Source organism: Mesoplodon mirus (assembly GCF_964341445.2).
Source record: "Mesoplodon mirus genome assembly, chromosome: 18".
In the NCBI taxonomy this organism is placed as follows: Eukaryota; Metazoa; Chordata; class Mammalia; order Artiodactyla; family Ziphiidae; genus Mesoplodon; species Mesoplodon mirus.
This window is the reverse complement of record NC_138994.1, coordinates 64,841,122-64,855,062: the sequence shown is the minus strand read 5'-3', so window position 1 is coordinate 64,855,062 and position 13,941 is coordinate 64,841,122. Positions and strand designations below refer to the sequence as shown.

General features: G+C 40.7%; 1 protein-coding gene across 3 annotated transcripts in view; it reads left to right on the top strand.

The window, feature by feature from the left end:
* The window catches only part of ANKFN1 (ankyrin repeat and fibronectin type III domain containing 1), a gene marked incomplete at both ends in the record, with an annotated part of 278,167 nt that overhangs the window by 224,147 nt on the left and 40,079 nt on the right, over positions 1 to 13,941 (top strand). For all 3 annotated transcript variants that reach the window (XM_082603572.1, XM_082603571.1, XM_082603573.1), the window contains one exon: positions 7,837 to 8,052. In XM_082603572.1, coding sequence (XP_082459698.1) covers positions 7,837 to 8,052 — 216 coding nt within the window. The remainder of the gene's footprint in view (positions 1 to 7,836; positions 8,053 to 13,941) is intronic.

Below are 13,941 nucleotides of genomic sequence, written 5' to 3'. Positions count from 1 at the left end.
GAGTAAAGAGACTTGAATTCTGGATTTGATGTTAATAGGTCAACTCATTTCTCCTTTCTGGGTCTGAGTTTCATTACTTGCAAAGTAAGAGTCTGACTAGCTCTCTTGAAGACCTCTTGATGCTCTGGCGTCCTGCGCATCTATGAGTATATGGAGATAGAGAAAGAGACCCCCAGATATTTTAAGGAGTTTCTTGGCTTGATGCTTATGGCATCAATGCTGCAAAGGCATTTGCATACATTTTTGATAATTAAAAAAAAAAAACTTCTTAAAAGCTTACCTTTAATTCTGAATTTAATCCTTCTGTACTATTAACCCAATCAGATCAGGTCCCCAAGCCCTGCAAGAATCTTTGTAGGTTACAGAGCCCCTCTTAGAAATGATATTGAATTCTAATCAGTCTCTTCTGGGTTTCCCTTTCATTGTTTTTTGTTTTGTTTTGTTTTGTTTTGATATTATCTGAATTTGTGCTTCTTAGCACAGAAGAACATCTGCAACATAGAACTGGGGCCTTTAAGATATCGATGAGCCTTGATCAGTGATGGGTATCTACCTACAAAGCTGTCAGTTACATCAACCCCAGAAATACACATAACAGGAATCTACATAAGCTGTGTTCAGCCAGGCCATACCAGCCGAAGCATAAAAATAGAGTCATAATAGCAAAAAAGATTTTCTACAGTTCCATCCCCACCTGCAATTACAAGAATTTCATTTCTTGACCCATGCAATAATTTGACTCCTTGCAATAATAATAATTATTGTCTTGCTATTATAATAAATTCTGAAAGGTAACCCTTAAACCTCCTGTTCTATACTCCACTGCATGGGCGGTATATTGCCTTTTGTCCTCAGTAAGATTTTAAAAAACCGTGCTCTCCATTTCAACCCACTCTTGATTACAGAATCTTCTCCTCAACTCAAGAAGTTCTTGGAGCTGGGCCATGATGACTGTGCTGAACTCCAAGGGCCTCTTCCTTTCATCACTGACCAGCTTGAGCTGGATCAAGCCACTATACCTCAAAAACACCTCTTTCTTTAGGATAAACTTCATTTCCAGTAGGCTCCTTGGTCCCTTAGTAAAGTTCTTTCCCAGGAGTCCGTAATGGACCCTCCCATTAGCCCACCATACAGCCCAGACGTGCTTAGATCACAGACTGAACAACTTTAGAATTTCAAACGGGGCTCTTTATTTTACGTTTATTAGAGGCTTCCTAGAACACCTTCATCTGATATCAGTAACATGAGAAGGGTTAGGCTGTCACAAGCCATTGCAGTTAAACACTGAGGGCCTAGAGGGAAGCCATGATGGTCAGTGTGCCCTACTCAACTATTACTTCCATTGCAACAGCTCTTGGATTTGGCCCCCCAAGGCACTGACACCCATCACTTTTCATAATGCATCAGCTCCCTTCTGAGGTCATTTTCCTCCTTGTCTAGCTTAGATTACTTAGCCCATCATAATCACGCCCTTGAAAATCCTCTAAATTTCTGGCCACTGTCTCCCTCCATATTATCTATTTGGAAAAAAATCCAAGCCTGGATGAATCCAACATGTCTACACTAGAGTAGCTGCACGCTGCTGCCGAAAAAGCATCACTGAAAAGGGGGGGTGAGGTATGACTGGTTTTATGTTAAATTCATGACTACAATTCTCACATGTAAGGTTACCTTGTGATCACATTCCATTTCTCTACTAAATTCACTTTCCCAAAGTACGAGGCAACTATTTAAAACCTTCTCCATTCTACCACGTCTCTTCCCCTTCCCCACATTCTCCATCCCCACATCAGGTGACACTTTACTATATAACTCATTAAGAAAGTAAATGGGAAATAATTCTCTTTCCACTGCCAAATTGAAAAGCCTCCTTGCACCGATGCTACTTTCTCTTCCTCCCACCCCCCCATTCCAACAGATAAAGCCCCACTCCTCCTACCAAAGGCTCATCCTTCACATGTGCTCTGGATCTCAGTTCTTCACTCCCTCCTTCAACTACCAATCTCTCTTCTCTTCTTTAGAACCAAACTTCTTGAAAGAGTGGCCAACATTCTCCTTTTCCATTTACTTCCTCACTTCCCATTTAGTTCTAAGCTCTTTCCCTGACTTTTGCTACCACCATGCCTACCAGAATGCTCTCTCAGGCCACCAATAATCAGAGGCAGATGATGCTCATAAAGCTTGAGCTTCGGGGCCCCTCACCTGCATGATCCCCTGTGAGTGTGGGAGTCGTGGAGTGCTTAGGGAGGGGAAGTTGGGTTACAATCTTTGTGATAAACTGCCTAAAGAAACCCAGGAGGGAAAGGGGATCAGAAATTCCAAATGCTCCAGTATTTGGGGAGATTTTCTTTCTCAGTCTAAATATTCACTTTTATTTTTTAAAAAATTCACTTTTACACCTAACTTTCATATTTGTAATTTTGTATTCTTTGTCTTAAAGAGGACCCCAAAATTGTGTGGTACAGGCCCCTACAAAACCTGGATCCATCCCTGCCAATGACTTCAGTTTCACTATATCCAACTGACACTTTAAAATCCTCTTTGCAACTGACATCTCAGCAGCATTTGATACACTTGGTCCTGCTCTCCTTTTCTAAACTGCCACATCCCTTGGCTTCCATGACTCCACACTTTCCAGAGTTTTCCAACCTCCTGGCCTGTCTTTCTCAGTCTCCTCTGCTAGCTTAAATGCTGTTTCCTCTGCTTAGAATCCTCTTCTACTTCTTTGTCTCACTAATTCCTACATATCCTTCAGATCTCAGCTTCATTTTTATACTTCCTCAGGGAGCCTTTCTCTGATCTCCCAATTAAGTGAATCACTCACATAGCACCTTGCATTCTTCATTCAGAATGGTGATCATAATACCATTAGTTAATTATTTGTATCATTATCTGCTCACTGACCAACTTGGACTGTGAGTCCCTGAGCTCAGGGAATGTATCTGCCTTGGTTACCACTATATCCCCCATGTGTGGCATGTGGCAGATCATCCATAAGTACTGGCTGGATAAATAAATGTATTTATCAGTCCAACCCCTGTACCCCTAAGATCACACTTGAGGGTACTTTATCTAACCAAAGGGAAAAGGGATCACAGCAACGTACCTCATGCCACAGTTACCACCTGGAGAGCTCTCCAGCCCTGCACAGTGACCAGTGCCTTGTAGTACTTAACAGTTACCCCTTTCAGTGCCCATCAGAGGTCAGAGTACCACCTGCCTAAACAATAGGAGTCACTTTCATCTTTTTTTGTAATACCTATCGCCCAAACTCCTTGCTGACCTTTAAAATGAAAATGTCTAGAAATACTGAAGCCACTCTTTTCTTGGGGGGTGGGGGGGAAGGGTGGGGGGTGACAAGGCACAGAAAGAATTTTTCAGAAGAGGAAGAAACATAAATTTGGGGAGATTTATACTTAATATTTTAGGTCTCTTTACTAATCTAACATGTCTTACAGTGTCCTGAGAAAAGTTAAAAGGCATTCTTAAATAGCTTGATTGGCATCAGCCATACATAAGTCCTATTGCTTTACCTATGGTATGTCTCATTTTACTCTCCCCCCCTTTCCAGCATCACTACCACTGCTTCATTACTCCAGTTATGTCAAAAGCCTCCAAAGTCATCCTCCTGCTTCCAGTCTTAACACCCTCCAACCTATTCTCCACACTCCTGCTAGAGTAGCCAATAAAAGATGCTGACCATGTCATTCCCTGACTCATACTCTTTCAAGAGTGGCGCAGACATTTTATCATGGCACACAAAGGCCTTCCTTGCCATCTTTCTCCCTCTCCTCTGTTTCCATGGCACCCTGACTTACCTTCATCAAGTGCATACAAACCACTGTGCATCCTGCGCCTTATTTTCCAGTTTCTGCTCTATAGGGAGGTTTTTTTAAATTAATTTTTATTAGAGTATAGCTGCTTTACCATGTTGTGTTAGTTTCTACTGTACAGCAAAGTGAACCAGCTATATGTATACATACACACCCTCTTATTTGGATTTCCTTCCCATTTAGGTCACCACAGAGCACTGAGTAGAGTTCCCTGAGCTATACAGTAGGTTCTGATTAGTTATCTCTTTTATACATACGAAGGTTCTTTAATACATGATAATAAATAATAATCGTGAAACAACTTTCATTTATCTAACAGAGTAAGTGCCAGGCACTTTGCTAAGTACTTTCCAAACTATATCTCATTTTATCTTCACCACACCATAATGAGAAAGTACTATTATTGATATTCATTTAACACAGGATAAAACTGAGGCCTAGAAAGGGAAAATAACTTGCCCAAGGTTGCACAAATAGGAAGTAGCAGAGTCTGGATACAAACCCTGATCTATATAACTCCAAAGCCTGTATACTTTCCAATATTTCATCATCTTAGTGTGCATTCATTTTACAAAAAGCAGACAAAAATTTTAAATAGAACAAATTATATACATTATACTTAAAAAAGAAAAGGTAAAAGTCTATTCTGTATCATTTGGAGCCTATCTAGGAGAAGTGGTCTTAAATTTTATTTGGAAGAAGGTAAAGTATGAATTACTATTACCCAGGCAGGAGAGATAAGTATCTGCCAGCATTAGGATTAAAAAATAATAATAATAATAATATTAGAAAGCCTATAAGTGGCCAAGACCCCACATTGTTTTTCCTACTTTTAGGAAAATGGCAGAGGCCCCAAGAGGCAGAAGGGTATATTCCTCTTACACTGAGAGATGCCCCAACTACTTATCCTCAAAATACAGGAAGAACCTGAAACTAGATTCGGTTCTATTCAACTTTCCTCCTCCACAGACTTTATTTTTTTTCTGCAAACCCTTATTTTATTTTATTTTTATTGGAATATAGTTGATTTACAATGTTGTGTTAGTTTCAGATGTACAGCAAAGTGAATCAGTTATACATAGAGATATATCCCTTCTTTTTTAGATTCTTCTCCCATATAGGTCATTAGAGAGTACTGAGTAGAGTTCCCTGTGCTATACAGTAGGTCCTTATTAGTTATCTGTTTTATAGATAGTAGTGTGTCTATGTCAATCCCAATCTCCCAATTCATCTCTCCTCCCCTTTCCCCCCTGGTAACCATAAGTTTGTTTTCTACATCTGTGACTCTATTTCTGTTTTGTAAATAAGTTCATTTGCACCATTTTTTTAGATTCCTCCTCTACTGCTTTTAGAAATGAGTGTTAGTGAGCTAAAGCCAGGTAACAATTCATGAATACTATGTTTCTTTCATTTTTCAAGGCAGGGGGAAAGGTTTCCCCAAAATTTTACTCTTCTTTTCCAGGCCTTCATATCTCTACACCAGACCTCCTTCGACTTCCCATGTCACCCCAAACTGAATAAAAGTCTCTAAGTATTGTGCATCTGTCTAGGGCGCTTATTGACAGCCCTGTGATTTGTTGTGGTTATAACCTAGAGGCATTCCTGTGAGCCATCAGATGGCTTTTATTTCTTATTACCTTGTAGAATCCTCAGGGTTCCCAGATCTCCTAATCTTGATTGCATAGCGTGACAGGTATTAACATGGTGTGATTTTCCTTTAGGCACTAAAGAACCCCAAATTTGCCCCCTTAGAACGTGGTTGCAACTTATTTTCACAAAGATATTCCTCTTTTAAATTGGGCTCTTCCCAGAGCTAGCTACCCAACCCAATTTGCTATCAATAAAGAATTTCAGGAAGACTTTTAGTGCTTCTTGTTTAGAGCATTAGTCAACATATCCAAAACTAACAGTGAATCACTGATAATAAACTCTGCCTAAATGAAATGACCATCTCATTCAATGTCCACTCACCCACTTTGATCCAAAGCAAATCAAATTTTCCAGTGTCCTAATGATGTTACTTCAGTCAACAAAAATTTCTTGAGCTATTACTATGTACCAGGTACTGTGCAAGGAACCCAGAGAAAGAGAGATAAAAAAACCATGATTTCATGACAAGTACATCAATACACAGGAAAGTCAGAGTCATGCTAAGATATAAGTTGGTACACGAAGCAGTAGGGGACAAAAAAGGAGATGATAAATTCTACCTATGAGAGTTGAGCAAGTCCTCCCAGAGAAGATGAAACCTGGGCTGAGTGTTGAAAATGAGTAAGAATAAACCAGGGTGGAATTCCAGTTGGAGCACTAAAGAAAGCCCATACCCTGCCTACTTGTATCAAGCTTGAAAGTTTACAAAACACTTTCTCATACACTGCTTGACTTAATCCACCAATCATTCTATAAGGTAAGGATTAGCATAAGGGATGTCTGAGCTGTAAGGACTCTTAATTTTAGATGATGAAACTCAGGGCCAGAAAGAGTAAGTCATTTTTCAGAAGTCTAAGTGTTAATGAACAGCAGCCAGCCCTGAAACTCAACACCAGAATAACTAAAGGCTTAACAGCAGTAATGTGCTGGAGCCAACTTGTACTCACTTAGGAGAGCCAACAGTTAAGTATTCAGAGATTTTCAAAGCCTGTTGTCACAACCTTTGGTAGCTTAAAATAGGGTACTGTGGGAGTATTTACACCACAGAAATTGGCATATTATATATCAAGGCTTTTTTTTTTTTTGATGGCCAGTTTACCAGCATGCCATTGCTGATTGGCCAGTACTACTTTGCAGCAAACTGCTTTATATAAGACTGTAGTACTACACAGGGCTGGATTAAAAGCCTTACCCAATTACTTCTCTGTGATTTAGAAGTTAATTGTTGGAAAGGGATAATCTGACTGAGTAGTTAGGCCATTTTTAAAAACAGTAATCCTGCCAAATGAATTTTTATAATATGTCAAAAATTATTTATGAAATTTCTTATTTATGTGTTCTGTCCTTGAAAATTAAGAAAAAAAAAAGACATAGTCCCTACCTATGAGGAACATTCCACTGTTTTTGTAAATGTGAATACTGATCAGCTGGCTCATTCATTTTTAGGTCATCCTTATCACTTTCACAAATTCCAGTTCTATTTTTGCACTCCTGCTAACAGGTTATCTTGTCAGCATTTATGTGAGCTCACAAAAATAACAGCCAGGAGCTCTGAGATGATTAATTATTTCAAAAAGCTATAGATATTCAAAGTAAAAGGGTATTTTTATCCTATTCATCCAGTGCTCTAAGTTAGAAATCTTCAAACCTTGCCTATTTGTAAAACTGCTTATTTTAATAACATCTACCTGGGCCCCTTCACACTTAACGTGGCATCCTTCTCTTCTCACCTTTCTAAAAGTATTGTCCACCTTGTTGACCTAGCTCACAAACAATTTTAACAAAATTTTAAATAAACAGAACTCTCTGAAATGCAGATACGTCAAACCAGGCCAATCTCCCAATTAAAGTATCTTGAAGGGAATGTGCAGTTATTTGGGGACCTGTACACTGTGCTCCATTGTCAATTCACTTCTTCCTTTTAAACAACCCCACTTCATACCAGCTTACTGTAGATCTCTTGAAAACTCCACAAGTAGCATACCTGAAATATCAGGCATTTTTCTTTAAAACATCTGGGATTCTCTTCAAGTGCTGGTAACTGAGGTTTATGTGCCGGTGTGTCTATGTGGGTAAGAGATATTTACAGATATTAAATTTGCTTTAAAAAAACATAATTTTTGTGCCTCTTGCTATAATCTTTGCAGGCTTATGGTGAAGACATTTTCTTTGAGCTTCTGTTCAGTACACTTGTATGATACTACATATTCTATTATAGGTTTAAGTCTGCACAACAACAACCACCAAAAAACAGCTTCTCAGAAATATCAGATAATTATTCAGTGTCTTTTGTTGCAGTTATGTTGCTTTGTTTGCACATCATCTAAGCTACCAGAAATCTGTTTGTTTCTAGAGTTTACTTGGGACACACAATTTGGGAAGAGTTTACTATGAACCCATTAAAGACCGGCATGGAAACATCCTCATAGTCACCATCAGAGAGGTGGAGATGCTCTATTCATTTTTTAATGGCAAATGGATGCAGATCTCAAAGCTGCAAAGCCAGAGGAAGTCTCTCTCAACACCTGAGGAGCCAACAGCTTTAGACATTTTACTGATAACCATCCAGGTATGTAGTCTTTTCAATTTTCCTAATAAAAGTTCCAAACACACTTATTGAGGCTCTAGTGAAATGTATCAAGAGCCATTTGCATATGCAGTAATGGAATGAAGAGGTCCAGAGACATGTCACTGTTTGTATTCCACCCATAGGAAAGATTCAAAAGCATCAATCAGCTCGTCACTTCTACAAGCCCCTTCCAAGGCCCTAAAAACTTCACATTCATAATTTTGTATTCTTTTCCTTAAGAAAAGCACAAAAAATTGTATCAGCTTAAGGCCCGACCAAACTTGGATTTGCCCCTAGACACACAGCTAGAAAATGGCAGAGCTGTAAGTTGAACTCACATCTTCTGATTGGAAGCAGGCTTCTTTCTGCTATATTATATCACATTTGGAAGCAGGAGTTAGGATTTTAATGAGTGAGGGATGGGAGGTGAAATAAAAGATGAGTCACCTGAGAACTAAATAGCCACCAAAATTCAAAAATAAGGCAGCTGAGGTCCAGTCTCTTAACCTGGATGGCGGAGCTAGGATACAAACCTGTATCTTGTGCTCCTGAGTCCAGCACTCTCTCCACGCCACCACACTGCCTCACATGTTCTTATGTAAACATGGGCTTCAGGGGCTTCTCTGGTGGCGCAGTGGTTGAGAGTCCGCCTGCAGATGCAGGGGACGCGGGTTCGTGCCCCGGTCCGGGAAGATCCCACATGCCGTGGAGCGGCTGGGCCCGTGAGCCATGGCCGCTGAGCCTGCGCGTCCGGAGCCTGTGCTCCGCCACGGGAGAGGCCACAACAGTGAGAGGCCCGCGTACCGCAAAAAAAAAAAAAAAAAAACAAAAACAAAAACATGGGCTTCAAGCTGTTTCTTTTTCCTTCTTTTAAACCCAGTGATGGGGATGAGTTCTATAGAGCTCTCCAGTTAGGTGGCAAAGCTAGGAGAAACAACTACCTTGAGGCCTACACAACCAATGGCATATATCGACAAGACAGCCAATCTGGAGTAATGGGGAAGAAAGGACTCAATCTCAGACAAAGAAGCCAAACTCAAGTCTTGGCCCGGTAACCCCTCAGATCACCCTAAACAGCTAAGTAACCAGCCTGCTGACTTACTTTCGTTCTCCACTGAGCGGTGGCTAGTACAGTAATCTCACCTTTCTATTACTTGCTCTGGCCCAGACCGGGATAAAGTCCAGTGTAGCAAAGGCAAGCTAATTGGTCAAAGCCAATACCTCTGGATTTGATTTCATGGAATTTGGGTTCATATGAAATTTATAGAGGGTGAGGGTGGGTGTGTGTGTGTGTGTGTGTGTGTGTGTGTGTGTGCGTGTGTGTAGGTGGGAGCAGGGAACACAGACACATTTGTGGTTCTCCTCTTCACCTTTTATAAGTAAGTGCTAAAAGAAACATTTTTAAAAATCATAATAAATTGAGCTTTTACAGGGTGACTAATACACTAATCCCCTATAGGGATAAATTGGAGTCTGGGCTACCTTTGCTCCTAGAAACACAGCACAGGCCCCAGCATGATATAATACCTGATTTCTCCTAGACTTATTACATTAAAAATGTGTTACAGGTGCAGAAAAATTCCAATCTGGCAAAAAGTTGTTAGAGAAGGGAGACCAAAAATAGAGGCAAGATCAGGTTTCCACCCAGATCCCAGTGGAAAATGCACCCCCGCTGACTGGCACATTCCTGCCTGATGTCATTCCCACCCACCCCCGACTCTCCTTGTTTCTCCTTCTACTTTTTCTCTCTCCCCTCCTTCCCATACAGGTCTTACACTGGAGAGGAAATGGGGGAATAAAACTATTAAGGCGGTATTCAGTTACTACTAGACTTAACATTTAATTATGCCAGGAGGTAGCCCCACCAGTTCAACATAGAGATAGGTCTTGGTGGTTGACCAAAGCAGGCTGGGTAATTCCCACAATTCCAGGCCACAAACCACTCTTTTTTCTCAGGGTCATAAGAGTGATGACCACCAGGCCTTCTGACTGGAAGCCTGAGCTTCTTTCTGCTACATCACACCACATTCTGAGGCACCACTCAGGACTCAGGCTGACCGGGTATGATTCCTGACTCCACCTTTTCTGGTTATGTGACTAGAACAAGTTACTTAATTTCTTACCTCCTGTATTTCTTTCTCTGCAAAACAACCTACTTCACTGGGTTCTAATGAAGAGTAAATGAGTTAAGTACATAAAGCATTAGAAGAGTAGCACAAAGTGAGTGCTCAATAAATGTTAGTTATTTTTATTATTTCTCTACTCAGAAAAATCCAACCAATGCTAGGCTCTCCCTCAGGGCACACCCAGTCCATCTCCCCCTCATCTGTACTCTCCCAGGAGACCCTAGGTACTGGCTCAGTCATTTCACTACTTCTACCTTTTCGTAAGGACTAAGGAAAAATTGTATAAAGACTAAATGATCCACAATGCAGTTTTCAAAACAGATAAGGGCTTTAACAAAATCTGGGCCCATAACTAATGTACTAATCCTTTAGGGCCCCAGGGAACCTCCAGGGTCTAACCCGCTCAAATTCCTGACCCTCTCAAGTCCCAGACCTTCATAACAGGCCTCTCTCATATATCTGGAAGGGAAAGAGAAATCCTTCCCACACTTGCCTGGGAAGGAAAAGAGAGTTATTACAGACAAGTTAGAATCCCCCTGAGCAAACTAACTGGCAATCAGAGTACAGTTGACCCTTGAACAAACAACATGGGGGTTAGGGGTGCTGACACCACCCCCCAGTAGTAGATCCACATATAACTTTTGATCCCCCCAAAATTATAATGTGAAAAAGAAATTCATATTTATTTAGAGGTATAACAATTCATGCATTGATAATAAAGAAGCAGCACTGACTGCTTTATGCAGTATGACTGACTGCCTAGTGTAACTGATACAACTGCTTCACGGTAGCCTAGCCTATATACGCTTATGAATGGTCATAAAATTTTTACGGCATACAGTATTATAGTCACATTCATAATACAGTATTGGAAACAGTGTTACTTTTTTTAAAAAACCACTTACCTGTGATGATAGGCTGATAGGCAGTTTCTCCAATTACAAGAGACAGGCATACTGTATGGTAATGTAATTCTTTGAAAGAAAAGGTATAAAACAGTAAGAAAACTAAAACATTATTAATTTTACATTAAATATTACTCACCGTTTGCCTATGTAAGGATAGGTTATCCACTTCAATACAAGTCTAGCACAATACAAGTGTGCACAATGTTCCACACATATATTTTTGTATATTTATTGAAATCCAGGTATAAGTGGACTCACACAGTACAAACCCATGTTGTTCAAAGGTCAACTGTGTTTCCAACAGAAAGGCCCTTCTCAGGTGCTGAGTTTCTCTGACCATAATCTTCAGGGGTCACTTCAATAACTGGAAACCTCCAGGTAAAGTTTTCTCTGAAGATTAATCTCTCACATTTGTACTACCCTTTCAAGTTTATAACACTTTGTCACACCTATATCATTTGATCCTCATGAAAACCCAGTGAGGTTGAGTGGGAAATTTCTGTCCAATTCATAAATGAAGCTATGGATTTCAGGGAAGTAACCCACCAAGGTCCTATCAGCCGAAAAAGCAGCCTGTGGGACTAAGACACAAGTCTTCGGACTCCCAGCCTGGTGCCCTTCCCATTCTGCCATGCTGCTTTACACACCTTCCCTGTCCTTTTCTCTAGATCCTTTTTAAAAGTGTGATCCTAGGGCTTCCCTGGTGGCGCAGTGGTTGAGAGTCTGCCTGCCGATGCAGGGGACGCGGGTTCGTGCCCCAGTCCGGGAGGATCCCACATGCCGCGGAGCGGCTGGGCCCATGAGCCATGGCCGCTGAGCCTGCGTGTCCGGACCCTGTGCTCCGCAATGGGAGAGGCCGCAACAGTGAGAGGCCCGCGTACCGCAAAAAAAAAAAAAAAAAAGTTTGATCCTAGAGAAGTTGTGGTGAAGCTTGCTCTCCATCTCCCTCCCATCCCTGCTTTCCTTCCCTTGATCTCCTTAGGCATTTCTTGTTACCTACAAGGACCCAGCATCTTCTCACACCTGAGGTGCCCAGGACCTACTATCTCTTCTGCCCTTTTCTGCTTTTTTCCTGCACATGCCTGCTCTCTCTACCTCCAAGGAACCCCTAACGTGGGGATCAAAAACTACTGGAATCAGGAAGATTAATGGAAATGAGTCAACTGGGCTGGATATAAGAAGCAATTGGGGTCACACAAAAACTTGTTCACCAATGTTCATGGCAGAAGTATTCACAGTAGCCAAAGAGTAGAAACAACCTACATGTCCAATAACTGATGAATGGATAAACAAAAGTGATGTATTCATATAATGGAATATTATTCAGCCATAAATGAAGTACTGATCCATGCTAATATGGATGAAAGTGAAAAAAGCCAGACACAAAATGCTACACAATTAAATATCCAGTACAGGCAAAGCCATAGAGACAGAAAGTAGATGAGTGGTTCCAGGGGCAGGAAGAGGAGGGACTGGGGAATGACAGCTAACGAATGGGAGTTTTCTTTTTGGAATGTTGAAAATAATCTGAAATTAGATAGCGGTGATAGTTGCACAACCTTGTGACTATAGTAAAAACCACTGAATTTCACACCTTAAAAGAGTGAATGTTATGGCATGTGAGTTATATGTCAATATAAAAAAAAGTGGAAGTAACAAAGACTATAGTAATCTGAAGAGCCCTTGTCTCATCTAAAGAACAGCCCTATTCAGCCTCAGCTAATTGCAGTGGAAGAAAGTGGTCCCAATGTTGAAATACTTTTCGATTTTTAAAGAGAAGTTGAAAGTCCAGAGTTTTGGATAAAATCTCTTTATTTTTAAAAGTTAGAAAATGATTCAGAAAATTTACATTCTTGGCAGCCTATATAATCTTGGGCCACAGGCCACCATTTTATGACCTCTGCTAACCCTGGACAATTCAGCTTCCATACCCTATCCAACAAAACAAAAGCCCTGTAGTTATTGGAAAAGCAACCACATATTGTTCCTCTAACAAGCTCTTAGGGTATCTGATCAATGAAGAGAAGAAGGGTATACCCTTCCTGGTCACTGCACCAACACAACATATTCTCTCCCAAAGGTTCAGCCCCAGACCCCCACTACCTCTGGGCCTCTCACTTCATAGTTAATAAACATTTTTTCAGCACCAGCTAGGTGCCAGGAACTCTTCTAGGTGCTATAGGAAAAACAAGTGAACAACTCAAGGTCCTTTCTTTCAAGTTTAGTCAAGGGAGGGAGACAGACTTGTACACAAATCAAGGTAATACAAGGCAGAATTAAACCAGAACCTGCTAGTGGCACAGTGTACTATGAAAACACAGACAAAGCAAGTATTAATTCTACCCGGAAAGATCAGGGAAGGCGCTGTAGAAGAGACGACATTTGGCTGAGCCATGAAGGGTAAGTTAAGTTTACCAGGTGGAGAAAAAAAGAAAAAGAGAGAGAAAGACAGGGGGGAGGGAGAAGACAGGAAGAGAGGAAAGAGGGGAGGAAGGAAGGAATTAATTAAATAGAGAATTAAATTAAATAGAGGGCATGGTACAAAAAAATAAGGTAAAAGCTGGAAAAGTAGATCCCACTCTCCCTTGGGTCCACAATGGACCTTACACAACCTTTATCATACTGGGTGAAGAAAAACTTGCTCACATGTCTCTCTCACAAACTGAAATACAAGTTCCATGAAAAGAAGGATCATGTCCTATTCATCTTAATGTCACTAACATCCTAGCATAATGCCTGATACATAGTAAGTGCTCGATAAAAGTTGGTAGAATGAGTGAATTCATGAACCAACAAAGAATCAAAGAAGAGAGATTAGGCTATGTATGAGGAAGGAAAAAGCAATCCATTTTGGC